General features: G+C 34.8%; 1 protein-coding gene across 1 annotated transcript; it reads left to right on the top strand.

The window, feature by feature from the left end:
* The first annotated feature begins 11 nt into the window (after positions 1 to 11).
* On the top strand, positions 12 to 18,335 carry RNF212 (ring finger protein 212). The gene is made up of 12 exons (XM_088056756.1): positions 12 to 200; positions 1,759 to 1,820; positions 5,482 to 5,556; positions 7,601 to 7,657; positions 10,237 to 10,295; positions 11,728 to 11,792; positions 11,882 to 11,951; positions 12,738 to 12,783; positions 13,550 to 13,613; positions 15,163 to 15,235; positions 15,998 to 16,182; positions 17,408 to 18,335. The coding sequence occupies exons 1-12, from the start codon at positions 89 to 91 to the stop codon at positions 17,443 to 17,445; spliced, it is 906 nt and encodes a 301-aa protein (XP_087912882.1). The 5' UTR covers positions 12 to 88; the 3' UTR covers positions 17,446 to 18,335.
* Positions 18,336 to 18,754: the final 419 nt, after the last annotated feature.

Raw genomic sequence — 18,754 nt, 5'->3', positions numbered from 1 at the left:
GGACGTGGCGGGGATGCACCTGCGGGGCTCGGCCTGAGGAGAAGCGGCTCTGCCCCACCCCCGGGCCGCTGCCGGGCCCTCCTGTCCCATGGCCGTGTCCCCGTTCTGCAACTCCTGCATGCGCCAGCCCCTCAGCCCCACGCCGCTGTTCTACCTCACCAACTGCGGCCACGTTTTCTGTGAGGTTTGCCTGCAGAAAGGTAATGGCTGCTGGGGCGCGCCCGGCGGGGCGGGCTGTGCTGGCGTGCACACATCCACCCCAAACATGGGTATTTCTGACCCGCTGAGGGAAAAAAGAAAGCCCTGAGCATTTTTTTCGAATGTTACTGATAAGCCTTTCCAGTCCTTGCTGTTGATTCGCTTTAAACCGTAAAACCCGCCTGTGTCCGCTTCCAGGTTGGTGTGGCTTTGGGAGAACCCTTGGGCACAGGCCGTGGAGGCTTTAATCAAACTGGGTTCTGGATACTTATGATCCATAACTTTTTTTAAAAAAAACACAAATAGATGGCCTTCTATTCTGGCTAATTTGGGAAAAATAATGGTTTTTCCTTAGTGAAAGAGCAATAAAAAAAACATAGGATTTGTTTAGGGTAGGTTTTTTGAGTAGTCTTAATAATAAGTTTTAAGGCTCAATATTGCTCCTGAAAACTTTCAGCAGCATGAGGGAAGATTTGAAGTGATGTTTTAAAGCTCTTGTGCTGTGTACAATTCCAGAGTCATACTCTGTGACTCCTGTGATGTTCTTAGACAATGATATGTGGAAAAGACAGAGGAATAATGAAGCTGTTTCGCAAAAGAAAAAAAAATGCAGCAGACAAATCTCAATGTTTTTCTCTTTCACATCAAGCTAAATGCCCTGTTTTGTTTTTTTAATGACACACAGAAGAAATGATCAATCTGTATTTCAGAACTAAAGACTTTCAACTAGGCATTTTCACAGGGTTGCTGTTGAGGATAGAGTATAATAAATTGCAGCCTCTACAGCTTCCAGGCTCCTAGGACATGGACAACATCTTTCCTTTCCTTTCTGCTCTTAATGTAGTTTGGCAGAAAAACGTGTGAGAGATTATGTATCTTTTTGCTGTGAATTCAACAGTAATGGAAATGCAAGGTTTAAAATGTATTTAAAGATGTTGATCCTTAGAATCTTCAGAAAGGCAGTAGCTAGTAAAATTATCAATTATAAATATTGAAATAATGTGCATTTGCTATAGATATTTTCTAATGTGTTTGCAGATAATCAAAGAGTTTAGAGTCATAAAGTTTTAAAAAGTGATTTTATTGTTTTCTCACTGGAGGAATTCAAAAGGTAAAATTATTAATTCCTTTACATTTGGGTTTCATATATTTTCTTGGGAGAACCCAACTGTGCCCCAGTCTAAAAATCCATGTATCAGATTGACTGTAAATCATTAGTGCACTTAAGCATACATTTAATTAAACCAGGCAAGTAGTCCTATTTAAATCAAGGGAACGAAAAGTCACCTGCATTCTGTGACACTAATGATATTCACAAAATCATTTACATGAATGCTTATTTACAGGAGTAAGACCTGATGGCATTCATACACATTTTTCCTGCACAACTCTGTGTAATGGTTATAGAATCAAATTCATTATTCTTGTTTATTCATACTTCTTGTATAACCTGCAGATTTCTTCCATAAGCTCCAGAGGTTTAGATATCACATTCTATTTACAATGTATTTAATATATATTCAGTTTGATCTATATTTTAAATGTATCTTTATCTTACAGGCAAAAAAGATGAATGTTTGATCTGTAGAAGTCCTTGTCGTACCTTAGTCCTTTCAAAAGAGGTAAACCAAGCTTTAGTTTTGTTGCATTACATTAATCTGTGGTTTGTTTAACAGCTAAACTATTTGCATAAAAAAATGCTTCCTTTTTTGTTTTTGCCAACTGTGGCATGAATATTTACTGATAATAGGTTGTTAAACTTAGATACTTAGGCACTAGACAGCTCAGCTTTTTGTTGTATATATTCCTTCAAATTGAAGCCTATGGAAACATTTTAGGTTTTCAGGTACTGCTAGACTGTAAATCATTCTAAACTTTTCAATAAATATGGCTGGTTACTGTGTAACATCAGTGACTACTTTCAAAATGTGGAAAAATGTTTATTGATACTGGCATTTGTACATCACAGAAAATGAACAGTAATGAATTACTTCATGTAATGGACTGAATTAAAAACCTGCATGATGGCTCAGCAGTGTTTTCAAGTAGATTAGGGTTTTTTCCCCTGTTTTCTCTTAAGCTTAACTATTTTCCTTATGGCTGTGTGATTAAGAAAGAGTTTGAAATATTGTTGGGAATTCTTGTTATTCACTGGAGAATTAAGAGCTTTTAATTCCTTTTCTTGATTAATCATTAGGAACATTTAATTTTGCCATTTCTCCTAGAAGCAATCTTCTCTTTAGCTGATTTCATAAATAGGTTGTGAAAACATTCATATTTTTGTAGACTGATGCCTACCTAAGAGACAATGCCTTATAAGGATAAAAGAGAAACACCAAAAACATTTAATAAAACTAAATACAGCTAAACATGAAGGCCTCCTAGCAATCTTACACGTTGAAGAAGACAATGCTACTAAAAAAAATTGCAGCAAAACAACAAAATGCAATTTTAATACAAAAGAACAATGCACACAGTAATCAAACACAAAACAAATCAAAAAGCACTTCATAAAAATTCTAAAGGGCATATTTTAATATGCTTTCAACATCAACCTATTGTTGCTGCAAACTTTGTTATTAATTTCAATCAAAGAATATTCTAAGTTGTCAGGGACCATTTTGTCCAACACCTTGCTCAAAACAATGTCAGTTTTTAAGTTACATCAGTCTTAAGTTGCAGTATTTCATCACAACTTGATAATTCAAACACACAGAAGGAATTTAAAAATGAAGTGATTGGGATAGTAACAAAAATATTAGATATTTCATTAGAACCTGCCACTGCTCTGGAGGGCTGGAAGGAAGCAAATTACCATATTCTTTAAAAAAGACATTAATGATGATTGCTTATCCTTGATTAAGAACAGATAAAATGATTGGAATGATAATTAAAGATGCATATAAAAAAGTCATGGCTCTATAATTCAGGAACCTGAGTTGAAATATACCTGGTAAGCTTTATGAGCTTGATGCTATGGAAGAATTCCCAATGAGGAGGAGGTCCTATAAATGTGTTAGACCTCCTAATTAAATTGTACGTTGGGATAATCAACATGTACACATTAAATATGCTCATTTTTACACTAATGCATTCTTGTCACCTTTATATCTTCCTTTTGTGTCTCATGATCCCCACTTGCTTTTCCCCAGAGGATGTTTAAGTGGTACAGTAAATCAGAATCTGGCTGTTCAGTATTTCAGAATATCATATGAACATCTGCTAGTCCTCCATGCAGCAGATAAAATACAAACAGTATCATACAAATCTTTATTTGAAAGAGTTTTTACATCATGATGAAGCTGCTTGGGATTTTTTTTTTCCATTCTGATAGGTACATAAACCAAGATCATTGTTTTGATAGAACCCTAAATAGATTGCTCCTATGAATGCATTTCATTCAAGGAAGCTGAATGTATTTTTTTGAATATCTTCAAGTTTTCAAGGTGGACTTTTATTGTCTTGTGTGTATTTTCTTTACTGAAATATCACAGGTAGGTTCCATGTGCTGTCCGTCCCTGCATTTCTCCGTTTGTCAGCTGAAAATTTTTGAATGCTTTGGCTGATGTCAACCAAATTCAAACTTGCAGAGGAATTCTCAAAGACAATTAACTACCTCCTGTGACTTCTGTAAAAATTAGTAGCTGGGGAAAGCAAGGAAAAGCAGTTTTCCTAAAGCATGCACGGCTCTGCAGTGAGCAGACAGTGCAGGCCATCATCAGTTGCTGCACAGGACATCCCAGTAGCTGATGTCACCATATGGGAAACAGAAGATACAAACCTATTGCAAATCCAAGTTGTTAATTTAGCTCCTTGCACAATTATTTTTCATACATAAGAGATTCCATTTCTCTTTATTGTTAAAAAGATATAATTTAAGCACACATAGAAAAGAGGTTTGGCTGTTGTTTGGTCTTGAGTATTTGACTTTATGCTAGTGTTAAAATATTTTTGGTGGAGTTAAAAATACTATTTTTTTAGATTTTTGTGTATTTCAAAGTGGAGCAAAGCCTAACCCTTTTTGATTTCAATGCAGTATTTTTAATTTGAGTGACTGCACTTCTCCTTCTGCTTTCTTAGCATCCCAGGAAACTTATGCTTCATTCACAGGTGGCCCAGTTCTTAGTTCTTTTAGTAATTCACCTTTTAAAATTTCTTAATTTTTTTAAAGCTTTTTGAGATTTTTAATACTTCTAGAAGTAATTTCAATTCTTCCTACAGCAGTTCTTTCTTACTGGATTTTGAGAAGTGATTCCTTACAGAAAGGCTACCTTCTTTCTGGGGCAGCCTTCTATCATCTAAGTATGCCTGCATTATTTTTGGTCTTTTTCTTCAAATTTGGGGTGGTTGTAAACCTACCTTCTCTTATAGAATCACAATACATCAAAGAGAGCCATCCTGTTTGCAGGTAGATTTTTTTCCTAGATAGGTTGTTTTTGAAAGCTGTTTAGCTATTTTAATTTAGTACTAAAACTAGTATAACTATTTTGGAGTTGTATTTTCTTTGTTTTTCTTATGAACAGGTTAGGAATGTGTGTATTCAGGATTAACGTAACACTTAAGTTGTCTACACTGCTTTGTAGATTTGGATAGATGTGCAAATGTTGCTATTATTCTGAAATTCACTTAATATTTTGAAGCATTTTTTTCCTCACCATAAGTAACAAATATATTTTTATTGCAATCATGGCTTAGGTATAGAGCACTTAAAATTTTATAAAAGCACAGGTGGCCATTTGTGAGGCCACATCATGATCTCTGATTAAAAGACACAAGTCATAAAATACTTAAAAATTCAGCAATTACTTTAGGGCTCTTTTGGTATTCTGGGATAATATTCTGCTGCCCCGTGGGCAGGAAGAGACAAAGGGATCCCAGCCAGTATTGGAACTATTCTGAAAAAGGACTTGGAAACAAAACTGATTGTAGGATGCATCCCTACATTCCCTGTGGCTGGGAATGGTGAGAACCAAAAAGTCTGGAAAGTGCCTTCCAGAAACCTGGCTGTTGGTGTGAATGCAATGCCTCTTCCAGGGGCCACAGCATCCTCCTTGGATGGACACTGGACACTGGTGCTATCTTAATCACAATAAGTATATATGTGGGTAATATAAGGCCATTAAAGAAAACTAAGTTTATTTTCAATTTCTGCATTATCCTTCTCTGATCTGTCAATTTTTTTCTATTTATATACATCAGTCAATTTAAGAAGCACTTCTAAAAAGACTTTACTTGACTTGCTAATAAAAATGCTAACCTTGGTATATTTTCATTTCTTCATAGATAAGTCCTGATATTCAATCACTGTTCATGCAAGTAGATGTATTATGCAAGAAATATTCAGCTGAACTATCACAGGTGAATCTGCCTTAAAACTTCTTAACTCTATAAAAAGTCAGCAACTCCTACTGATTTTTATGTGAATGGGAAAAGTATATGAGTGAATTCTTGAAACTAATGTATGCCCATTATTATCTTTACTTCCTTAATTCCACAGTTTCTAAGTTCTGAAGGAGACATAAATCATTCATTATGGTCACTGCTCATGTTTTCAAACTCTCTCTAAGGACCACTAGTCTGGTTATTTTAATGGTGTAAAATCACTTTCAATGCCATGCAATCAAAAATTAGATTTGCCAGAAGCTTAAATGTGCCCAGATAGTGTGCCTTAATTGTAGCAATAAAAAGTTACACTGTAAAAACCTGAGCTGGGCTACAGACCTGAGGTGACTGTGCTGTCTTTCCCTTTTTAATTTTTCTTTTCTTTCTTTAATCAAAACACACCTCTTCTTTTTTTTCTAGATAGATGCAGTAAATGATTCCAAGGTCATTTTCCTCCTGCTTTCTGTGAATTTCAGATAGGATTCCTTTCTTCAGGCTTCATTTCCAGTAAAGAATTTCTGTAGCTGTGTGGGTTAAATGAGTGCATACAAACTCCCATTTACTCCTCATTTTCTGCATCTCTTCAGCTTGGCTTTGGGATTTTGTGTCCTTGTCCTTCTTCCTGTGTATTTCAGCAGCAGTTTCAGGCACTCAGTAGTACATTGTCCCTGGGCTCAGGTGCAGCATTCGCTGTCTATTCTCATCTCCTTGGGCTGGGACTTGCTGGTCTTTGGGTGAACTCCCTGATCCAGCAGAACAATAACCCAGGGAAAATCACCTCCAGCAATGGTCATGGATTCACATTTGCTCTACCCCAGGCGTCACAGACTTTTCCAAAGCTGAGCTTAGCCACTTTCTTGAGGAGTGCTCCTCCTCAGATGCAGAAGTGACACAAGGTAAATGTGAAGCCTTCCTCTGTCCTTCCATACCCACTTTTTACCATCAGGATCAGCAGGGCTTTTTTCAGTTTACTCTGTAAACTGTAACAATGCAGGGAACCACACTTCCAATCACATGGGAATACAAACTTCCATACTGTGCCAAAGGAAGGAAAAAAGAGGGCTCAATCTCTCAAGGCTAAGGTAGCCTGAGAGAACCTATTGGAAACATATTGAAGTGTAGTGAAGGCATTGAGGTATGCTCGGAATTTGTCCCAGCATCAAAAGATGATCTCCTATACCCAAGAACTCATTTCTGAGTGAGTGGAGGTAGCTCAGAGACATCGCTTTCTAAGTGGATATTTCTTCCATCAGTTGTTAAAAAGACACACTTGATTCTTTCATGAGTATTCAGTGGGAACCTCCCAGGTTCTTCCATAGGGAATAAAATAACCATTTAAGTTAGATACTCCTGTATGGCTTTATATTCTCAGAGTGTTTCTTCTTGGTTGTCTCTATTCCTACACATTTTCTGGCAGTTTTCTTACATGTGAGAAGAATGATTTATTGGAAGTTACTGCCTATGGTAATTTGTTTCTCAAGCTCTTGTCTTGCCTACCGTGTCATTTTTACTTTTAACTTGTCATGGTTTATGATCCTCATTTGGACACAAGAAGTGCTTACACATAACCAGACAGTGTGTCTAACAATTATTTTTTAATTAACAGGGTATTTTTACAAGGCATATTATAATTCCCAGTAAGACAGATTACTTTTGATGTTGCCATTAATTTTATGTGTTTGCTTAGCACTGATGAATAAGAAACACTGCAGCTAAACTGGCTTTCTAATGTCTTTACCTTTTTATTGAACATAGTGTTAAAATACAACTTGAATGAAATAAATCTACCAGCTCTACTGTAGGTCATATTGGATTAAAATAACTTTATAAGACTTTGTCTATCAGTGATAATAACTTAGAATAGTTTGGGTATTTTTTGAAGAGGATTTGAAGAAGATAGGTTAACTGCCTATTAAAATACAGGAAACTTTGCATACTGTGAGTAGGTATGTTCCATCACTTCTTTGTTGAGGTGTATAAATGTAATTATGTGAAGCTTGATATAACTATTTATTTTTAGGTTTCAGAATTTCAAGAAAAATATCGTAAGCGTTTATTAACACACTACAAGGAAAAGGTAATTCTAACTGTGATTTTCTAGGGTTTTGTTTATGTTTGCCTTGTTACTTTGGTTTATTTTTAGAAATTGTAATCATCTTTTATTGGAATGCTTAGAATAATTTATCAGGATTGACTCATTACTGTCATCATAAATACTAGTTTTTAATTGTTTAAAGTCTGTGAGGACTCTGTTAATTCTGGTGATTATTTTTAATAAAATACTCTAGTTGTGAGATGGTTAAGTGGAGAATCAAAGAACAGGGAGGGAAGAAACCAGTTCACTGTATGGAGGGGAAGGAGGAAGAGGTGAGGAGGAATGGGTGCTAGGAGATAAGCCCAGAGGAAAAGAAGACTTTAGGGCTGACAAAATAAATTAGAATTCAAATTCCCACTTGAGCAGTGGGAAACAAGACTAAGGGCTAATACCCTGAATTTGGGATAGCTCTTTGTGAAGGACAGAATTAATTATTCTGTGGAGAAGAGGTACTGCATTTGTCACTGTGCTTCTTCCTTTGTAGGTTGGAAGGCAGATTTCTTTTTCATTTTTCAGCTACTTCTAAATATTTTATTAAATAGTTGTATGTTTCTTTTCTTTCTAAGGACATGGGATGTTGCTTAAAGCTGCTCGGCAGTATTGGTGATTAGACCCATGAGTGGATACCACACGTATGAAATGAGAATGAAAAGCTCATGTAGCTGTCCAGTTGGCCATTTCATGTGTGTGGGGAGTTTCTGGTATGATTGTCATGGATAGGAAGTTTGGAGAATTAGGTGCTCTGTGGCCCATTCTTCCCTCTTCTCCATGAGTGCATTTTGGGATCACTCATAGTGTACTGTGGTGTGTGTAGTTCTTTTAGGGTCCTGTCCTTCTGCTTTCAAAGCCACGCCAGGAAGGAATCCTGATTTCATCCCCCTTCTAATCTTTTGTAACAACTCCAGATTGTAAAACTGAAACCTGTAGACAAAGTAAAACCAATGTCTTAATAGAATTCAGCATAAATACAGATGTTATCTCTCTGTGGAGAGTTTTGATACTTTTGTAATGGCAATATTTTTAAGTTGTTTACTGTTGAGACATTCACTCAGCAGTGTTTGTAAAGTATTCAGGGATGATGCTTGACCTAAGGAAGGTGTTCAGGTGACAGTACTGAAACAGTTGAATATATTCATAAATATCTAGATAGGTAGATAGATATAGTTGGTTGCTGCTTCAGTGATGCCCTGTTTTGGGTGGGTTTGTTGCCCATTCTTTGTGTTAGTATGTTAAAACTGGTTGCATTGGATCAGGGTCAGGAGAGACTGGTTGTATTAAACACCATTCTGGTTTCTCATGCTTGGCTGTCTTGTTTCAGGTCCCCTTCCTTATTTCTAGTTTGTCATCCTTGTCACTGTCAACCAGCAAGATCTCATGGTCTTCATTAAACTGCTTTGTTGCTGTTTTTGTGAGTTGTGCAGATATTGGGGTGCAGATGATGGTGGGCACTTGCTGTCCGTATTCTCAGCAGGTCTTGAAGCCCTGTTGTGCTAGGATCCCAAAATATTGAAAATCAAATAGTTACTCACCTTAAGATACTTTGGTCTTAAAATTACCCAGTCCTACAGAGCAACAGGGTAAAGTACATTCTTCCTGACTGGTCCCTTTCTTAATCAAACCTAGCTCTCATTAGGAAGAAGAAAACAAAATACCGAAAACCAGATCTTACATAAATTAAATTTTTTCTTTAATCTGTTTTGCAGAGTTTTGCTTCTGCAAAAAGAACATAGTATGATTTTATAAAGCAGGTAATTTTATTAAAGGACTCGAATAATAGTTTGAGAAGCATGAAAAGTTAACAAGCAAATTCATTCGCCTTCAAAATATGAACAGTATGAAGGATTAAGGCCACATAGTGGAAATTAAGGATAAAATATAGATAAAGTATTGAGGCTATTGAGTAAATTTTTACTTCCTTCATAAAATATAATATATGTTCACATAATGAAAGACTGTAAAAAATTCACATACTAGGGAGCTGACTTAGTGTTCTTGACCTTAATATTCTTCAATTTTGCCAGCTCATAACATTCTTTAATGGAGATATTTTTGGTTGTGTCTCTAATTTAGTAGGAAATACTTTTCATTTAAGCTTATTACAAATAGATACTGCAGTGAACTGAATACATTTTGAATCTGAAATGAGAAATATGGTGGGAACATAGTATTTTGTACATTTATTGGTAGCTTTTTCAGATAACTCCATATTAATCATAAAAAAAGCTTTTATATCAGATGTGGAAAATAGGAAGCAAAAGAAAAGAAAACTGTTTTTAAGCACTCTTCCTAGTATTCATTTATCCAGTATTATCAGCACACTTAAGAAATGGTAATCAAACTAAGTCTTTAACTGCCAAAAAGAAGCATATCTCTTCCAGACTGATTGTTTAATGGGTCCATAACACAGCCATAACAGCTCCAATAAATCTGGAATAGCAATGATGTCTTAAGATTAAAACCAATAGAAAGCAGCTTTTCAACACTTTAGAATACTTGTTGGATGAAAATGAAGCTGTATATCACACACATAGACTTTGTTTAAATCTATGATTATCTCACAGATAGCGAAGCTGGAAGAGTCTCTCAAGAAAGTAACACAACAAATGCAACAGATGCAATGGTAAGAGGTTTAATGCAGCAAAAGTAAATGTAATCAGACAACAGTAAGTTTAATTCATTAAACAATGAAGATTTAATGATTTGTTTGCCTTCCTCATGTTTTTACAGAAATAAATGTATAGTGATTTGTGACATCAGATTAATTTTTCACAATAATCAATCCTGTTAGGAAAAATCCTTTTATTTACAATACAACTCAGTAGTTAACTCTAGAAGTGAACTTTTAACAAAGTCTTTCACATAGACACACAGTTTTAAATTTTTATTTGCAGTTACATAACCATGTTTGTGTATTTTGCAATGGACTTTAGAGCATCAGCCTAGAAAGTAATGTGGTGCCCTTGTGGGTATCTTAGCCCATTTACAAAGTTACCAGAGTTTTGTAATATGGTTCTCATTGTTTCTATTTCTAGAAAAAATTAAATTCTTGTCTCATCTTGAATTTGTCTTTTTTCTCAAATGCTTCAAAGTGGTAGCCAAGAGATTGCTCATCATTTTCCCCTCAATGACTGATACACTTTCATCTTTTCATCTTATTTCTAACATAAAGCCAAAACTGTTCTTGAAATCTCATTAATAAGCCAGTTCATGCAACCAGCATTTTAACAGCACAAACATGTTGATCTTCATTCCTTTCCTGTGGTTTTTGTTTGGTTTTATTTTGGTTTTTCGTTTGCTTTTTTGTTTGGTTTTTTTTTTTTTTAGTACAGGCTATTTCCCATGACTCTTAACTGCAGATAATGTATTTTGCTCTCTCAGACTGCTTGGTATAATGTAACAGAAAGAAAAACCAGTATAAAAGAAACTGTATGTGGTGGATTACAGCAGTTTATATGTTTTTGTTCACTGCCTCCATTTTCTTGTCTTTATCTCAAATTAATTGCATCTTGGTTATATCAAATACAGAGTTCTAACTGAATTTTAGATTTTCTTTTTTGAGTTCTACCAAGAGAGCAGTGTCCTAGGGCCTTCCCTTGCTTGCCTAGTAAACATATTCTTCCTATTTATGGTTCTTGTCAAAGGTACCAGTTCTACAAGTTAATATTGAATAGTAAGAAAATGCCAACATTTCATTTGACAACTAGATTTCTTTAAGTTTGGTAAATGTATAATGAAATGAAATGAATTTTCTGCTTAGCTATAGTTAAGAGCTGTATTTTAACATCTTTTGTTCCCTAAAGTACTTTGCTATAATGTTGTGCTAAGTTGATATTGTTGGGTATGCAATGAGCACTGCAGATATTCTGATATAAAAAGCAAGTTCGTAGCTTACTAAATAAATTCTTACTTTGCTTCATGGCAAATGGTATTATGTTAAAACCTGCTACTGATGAATAAAATGCTTTGATTTTATACTTTATTGACCAGCTAGACACATGAACTAATCAAAACAGCTTTCAATTTATATCTGTTATTTCTTCTTTCCCTTTTAGTATGAAACCTCCTGATAAAACTACACCGCTGCCATTTTCCAGTATGAGCAGAAATACATTTTCCAGTAAGAAATGTTGGTTTAAAATACTAATTATGGAATACGTGGCACTGGACATAACTGTATTCTAATATTAAATTTCTTAATGACTTCAGTTCCTCCAAGAAAACAGAATGTTTATTCTTCAAATGCTCTTCATTCGAGTCATCCTTCCACTTCTGAAACGTGGGTACAAATTTGTTCATTTTCAATGAGAATCTTACCTAATATTTTATACAGAAAGTAACCTTTTTCTTTGTGAGTAAACACTTTTTCTAGTGAGTATAAAATATTTCCTGATTTTGTGTTTTGTTTTTGCAAACTGTTCAAATGTGAAAGAAATGAGGAAAGTCTTATCTATCCAAGTGTATATTACAGTTGTATGGATAATTATGGTTACGGGGAAAAAACCTAAGGCATGATGCACCTTATTTTAAAGAACTTTTAGATGGATAGGTGAATGGTAAATAGTGAGACACTCCATTTACCATAGAGAAAAACTAAATTTATTGTACAGACACCTATATGTATACTTTTTTTAGTTGTCTCAGTTTAGATGGGATGAGCCAGTCCAGTAAGGCTCATTTAATTTTAAGTAAAATGAATATACAGCTTGCTCTAGCTTAAATATTTCTATATGTTTGATTGTGACTTTTTTCCCTACAAAAAAACAGATTCAGAATGCCCTTGTTGAGAATACAAATGATAAATACATAAATATGCATATTTATTCAGACAAAGAGAAGAATAACAATCCTAATCATAAAGTAACTTTCTCTGTAAATGTCTAAGCCAAAGCTCAATCAATGAATAGATTTATTGCTAGTGAGTTTTGGAATAAGTCCTAAATACTTATGCATTGTGTATTATGCTTTTCCATTACTAGTCAAATTTAACATTAGAATCTAACATAGTCTTTATAATGAAAATTTGATTTTTATTACAATGTCATACTTTGACCTTTCTTGCAAGGATGGAGGTAATGGAGATTGATCCTGTACCTTCACCAATGAGGAGAGTAAGTGTTGTGTTTTTTAAATTTTTTTATGTATAGTTACACACATATATCCTTTTGATTTCTCCTACTCTGTTAATGATGCAAAACATAGGATTCTCCCCCCATTCCATTCAAAACCATTCTGATGTGCATGATGATTTCAGATATACTTGATGCAGGGTGGAAGTCAGATGCTCCCCAAAAGAAACCAAAAGGAAATAAATCACAGCATTAATTTCTGGGATTATATTCTTCACCTGCCATATACAGGCTTTTAAACCTGTGATGCCAAAGTAAATGGCAAATTCTTAAAATCCCAGTATTACAAAAATTTCAGTGATCTGAAAGCACTATCATTTAGACTCTGATACCTGAGTAGGGAGTTGAGGTTTTGAGTGATACTGCTAACATGAGAATGAAGGCAGGAGCTTTTCATGGTGTTGGTATCCTGGTTAGGAGAGGTAACATCCAGTAACAGCTGCTGGCTTGCAAATGGAATCTCAGCACAGAAAACAGTGAGAGTGTCTCATAACGTTTCTTATCTGAATGTGATAGGTTATAATAAACCTAAAATACATGTATTTCCCACCTGCCCATAGATCTTTAAAAATAGTAACTTAATTCTTAGGTTTTGCATTTTAGTGCTATGAACAAAACTGACAGCAGAGAGTTACAGAACTCTGCAGGCTCTGTAGACTTCAAAAATAAAACAATATAATATTGCTTAAAATGTCTTAATAATTTATATGCTTATTACACTGTGGTTAATGACTTGCCATTCATTTAGCTGGAGACACCAACTGGTCCAACAAGATTATCACTAATAACTCCACCACAGGATGGACATATGGGTGAGTAAAAGGAAACTTTGTAACTGAATAACATTTCTGTTACATCAGGAAGATGAATAAATTAAAATCCGTATATTAGCAATTTATTAAAAAAATTTGAATTGTGTTGAGCAGTGAGGAATTTACCATGTGGACTTCAGTCCAGCAGCTGGAAAATGGTTAAAATGAAATATGAAATGTTTTCCTAGTACTTAGCTCTTCTGTTCAGCAAATGATTACTTGTAGCCAAACTGATTTTTTCCCCAAATCAAAGTTGCAAGGAAAATACTGTAATTATATGTGTGATTGAACAGAATAGGAATACTTCTAATATACATTGTTGAACCTCTGTTAAGCTTCATTATTTTATCTGTTTGTGGTTAACAGAAGGTAACATTGTCCACAATGTCATGTTAATGTCACGTGAAGAAAAGGGGGGAAACTAAAGGGAAATGAAAAAAAATATTTATTTACAGAAGTAAGGTAGTTGAGAGAAAGAATTTCTTCAAAAGGGTGATTTTTTTTTTTTTTCACCTTATCACTGTTATAGGGTATAAGACATTTTACCTGCCACTACTTTCTTCATTCCTTCATATCCTGAGCTTGGGTGACACTCAGATGTAAATAAGATATGAGTAACAGCCTACTGGAATTGGTGCAGTCTCTTGAGAACTGTTTATTTATGAGGAGTTTCCCAGAATTCCTAATGCTTTGCAGGCCTGCTATTCATGTGTCTCTCCCATTCTTAGTTTTACATTCAGCATGTTTCTGCAGCAGTCCATGCTCAGGCAGGGTTTCACCTGGCTGCAGCAGTTCATAGAATCCATCTGTAGCCACATAAAGAACTTTTAGCACTCTTGTGTTTTTACATGGTGTAAGTGTCCTGAAACAAAGATAAATGCAATTGCAGTGCAATTTCAATGAAGGAGGAAAAATTGCTTATGTGTTATGTTTGATTTATATGCTCAGATCCTTCCTAAATGCATGGTTGCCTATAAATTTAGGCATAACAAGATAAAGAGAGCTGAGGTTAACTGGTTTTTTATTGTGTCTAAATATAAATAGATATTTATTAGACAGTAAAATTTTATGTAGAACAGTTATGTATTCAGCACATTTCAGAACCTTCACATAAAGTTTTGCAGTGGACAATGCTGAAGGAATCAAAGTTTATGTGCAAAAGTAAGGGTGAGTGGAAATAATGATTTAATGGTGCACTAAGGAAAGTTTCTCAGAGGTGGATGGGGCAAAAAAAGATCAGCTGAAGAAGTGGAGCACTTCAGTACAGCTGTCTTGATAGTCTAATAATAGTCTAATAAATGAAAGAAGGTGAAAGAAACCAACACATGTTTAACTGGAACAAGATTTGCAGGGATGGTGCAATATGATGTTTTTGTGACAGCTGAACTCTCTCATTGTTGTAATTGTGCATCATGTTTTGTTCTTGAATGAATCAATCATGAATTTGTCCCAAATCATGCAATGAAAGTACCAATATCTGTTTCCAATGTTATCTCAAGTAAAATGGGAAATTCACTTGGTCCTGTTCTCAAAAATCTGATTCCAACAGGCAGCGTATCCTACAGACATTCTCAGACAGCTCTAGTAACACCGAGTCAGAATGTTGGAGCAGGGTCTACAAGGTAATTCAATACTTTTTCAAGAGGTTACCATCTCCTGTAAGAGACTAAAATTTCCCCTCTGGCCAGCATAAATTTTTATGTTCAAACGTTATGTTCTAGATCTGAAGAAGTGTTACTGTGCAACTTGGCTATCATCTACATGAATGTTTGTTTATTGGGGAAAATTTTGTTTTAAAATCATGTTTTCAAAAATGAGCAGATATAGTCTGTCCTTCTGTAGCTGTTGACATCTACTGTCATGGTACTCCTATATAAAGGGGTAGTAATTTTATAATTAGGAAATTTGATAATGTCTCTGCTGTATCATTCTTATAAAAATCAGAGATGAAAGCACAATATCTGCACAAGGACTGCTCTCTGAATAACCCAAACTTCTCATGCAGCCTGCAACAGGTGTTTCTGGTTGTTTTCATTTAAACATTGAAAATGTCTTAAACTGTGAGAATTATTAACATCAATAAATAACTTTAAATCATTCCATAAAAATTAAACTCTTGTTCTTTATAATCATTAAGCCAAATGTATCATCCTAGCAGAAATTTAAAATATGTGTAACAAAGTACTTCTTTTTTTCCACCTCTGATTCCATAATTGTTTTGTCAGTCTGCTTCTTGAAAGATGTAAAAATCTTAAATAAGTAAAAATATATAATGTATAATATTTTTCTTTAGAATATTAGACAACAAATTGAAGTAATTTTGAAATCTTTTGTACTGTTAGAAGTAGCCTCAAATCACATGCATGAATTAATTTCATTACCAGATCCACCCCTGTGAGGTTACCACTTAGTGCATGTCCATTATCATCTGGATCCCAGAGCAGTCAAAGGGGACCATGGGCTAATTTTGATTTCAGAACCCCTCAGCTGCATCCATTTACATCACCTTCTCCACAGCTGCCTCTGTCAAGGCAGCCAATCACCATCCCTGGACTTCTGCAAAGACAAGGCAAGTATATTTGTAAAATAACATTTACCACTTCCTGAAAAGTTTTCAGCATAGCAGCTTAAATAAATTACCCAAAATAAAAATGACATTTCAGAATTGGAAGTAGGCTCTCAGCAAAATATGAAAGATGTTGATGTTTATGATTGTATGTCTTGTCTTATGTGCAGGACGGTATCTGCTGTAAAAATGTGTTCTTGCTTCACTTCAGAATTAGATTTTAACAGATATTTAAATCTCATAATGCCCAAATTTTCTGTCTCAGCTGAAGATTTCTTAAAGATCTGTTTATCAAGACATCCATGTAAATGTCCACTGATCACAGTATAAAGGGAGCCAGTCCAGGGTGTTATTTGTTGAGTGCAACATAAAACTACCAAAAGCAGAAAGGAGCTGCATAAACATCAGCTTCAAGGAGGGTGGATGTGGGTAGGAATTGCACTGGGGCAGATTAATTAATAAAACCACAGAATCAGAGTCAGAACTGTAGAACAGCCCTGGTCAGAAGGTACTGTGACTGGTCCAGCCCTTTTTGGGAAAGAGAACCTTGATGAGATAATGTAGCCCCTGACCAATCACATCTTGCAAACCTAATTCTCTTTATTGCCGAGTTTGCATCACAAGTGAAATACTTTTTTAAACTTATAATGAAAAGATAATTTATCTCTAAAGCACTTTTAGCCCATACTAATAAATGTGACCTTCCTGCACATCCCAAGTAGTTTCAAGTTCATTAAACCAAAATAAAAATATTTTAAGAAATGAAGGCTTATAGCTTGTAAAAGCTAACATCACAATTGTTTTAATTGTGAAATTTCTGGACAGTGATACAGTATGTGAAATAATGTATGAGCCTGATATGATCTATAAATAATATAGGAGAAATTAATGTTATAAAAAAAGTAGCTATATTGAACTTTAGTAATAGATATCATTTGGCTATATGATTGCAATGAATTTCAGTTTATATGCAGAATAATGCTTTGGAGATTCACTTGTGTAGCTAAAATTGGAATATGGCAAAAATACTTTTATGGAAATACAGAGGAGCACATTTACATTCAGGAAAATGTCAATAGAAAAGTTTTCATTAATTGTATAGGTTGTATTTTTAGTTTTTAAGAGTTTTGTTTTTCCTTATATAAATTCCCTGAATAATTTACATGAATAAAGCTTTAGTTTTACCAAGTTTGGTTTTTTTTCATTTGTATCTGTATTTTTATTCTAGGATCAACTAATATAAGAGGACATTCAACAGAGAGATGATCAAACATCTGTGAATTGCTTTTGTTAAGAAGCATGTGGAAAAGCACTGCATAGTCTCTGGATATCAAAGTATTTGTAACTTCCATAATATGTCAAATTGGCATAAACCAGAAAATTGTTCAGCATGAATATTGTATTTAAAACATCACTGATCTTTCTGATTAACATCTACTGAAGTTTTAGGTGGGACTACAAAATTTTCTTGTTTTTCAAAATATTGGCTTCAAATATATTACATAAATAAAAGTACTTTATTACCTAAGTGGTAGGGCAAAACACGATTATATGTTGAATGAGCATTTTTTGCTCTGAGTGCATTGAACTACAGGATAAATAATTGTGCCTGTACAGTATTATAGATAGACTGCAGTCCTAAAAAAAGAAATTTATTTATGGATTTTTGATTACAGAATTCCAAAGTTTGGTTCTTACTCAATGCATCTCCTTTTTTTTGCACTCTTGAAAAGGGGTAAGTTTTGATGGCTATTACATTCTAGCAGGCTCTGCCGAGCACAGAACACAGTATCTGTTCCACACTTGGCAAGTCCATAATTTGATTTAGGTAGCAAAGATTTCTTCCCAGAATGGAATGAAGTGGGGGAACTGGAATGAAGAGACAAAACACAGCGAAGACTACTTTTACTTTTGCACAGGAATAGCAATTGGGTACTCTGAATGAAGGTGCCAGAATGCAGCCTTTTCCTTCTGAGAACAACTCTGAAGTTCATATTCCCACCATCACTGTGTACGTAGCAAAATTTTGGTATGATTGAGTTATCAAATGCCTTTGTTTTGTTTTGAACCTAACTTTACCTAGACTATTTTAAGTATAATAAAACTAAAAGCTGGTGCATTTTTCTTGAAATAAAGTTCCCTGAATATATGATAAATTTCTTTTGAGTTGAAATGTTTTACTTTTCACATCACAAGTGGATGGGAGAGAGAAAACTTAATGAAAGATTCAGGAGTTGAGAACTGGAAGAGGTCATTCACAAAATACCATCATGGGCAAACTAGACTCAGCTTGAGGATATTAATTGAATTTTTTTTGAAGAGAATCACAGCAGGATAATAAGAAGTAAAACTTAAAAAAACCTTCCGTCCACCCTCACTCCTTCCCAGCTATACCTCCTCTCCCAGAAGTGCTTTGAGACAGAGAAAGGAAGTTACAATCGGTTCATCACGTTTCTTCCACCACTCAGGGAGAAGAGTCCTTGCCGTGCTCCAGCATGGGAATTTTCAATTTCATATTTGCCTTATTTCAGTGTATAGCTGCCTTTACTTTTTTTTTACCATGGGAAAGTTGAAT

Source organism: Pseudopodoces humilis, chromosome 6 (genome assembly GCF_049639895.1).
Source record: "Pseudopodoces humilis isolate 2021_Gansu_Grassland_sample_001 chromosome 6, ASM4963989v1, whole genome shotgun sequence".
Lineage (NCBI taxonomy): Eukaryota > Metazoa > Chordata > Aves > Passeriformes > Paridae > Pseudopodoces > Pseudopodoces humilis.
This window is presented reverse-complemented; position numbering and strand designations above follow the sequence as displayed.

Bases quoted from the DNA above. Each gene is read 5' to 3' on its own strand.
- RNF212 (XM_088056756.1), top strand. From the start codon at position 89: ATGGCCGTGTCCCCGTTCTGCAACTCCTGCATGCGCCAGCCCCTCAGC. The intron at 11,793-11,881 runs GTAAGAAATGTT...TAATGACTTCAG, and splicing joins GAGCAGAAATACATTTTCCA to TTCCTCCAAGAAAACAGAAT. The intron at 15,236-15,997 runs GTAATTCAATAC...TTTCATTACCAG, and splicing joins GTTGGAGCAGGGTCTACAAG to ATCCACCCCTGTGAGGTTAC.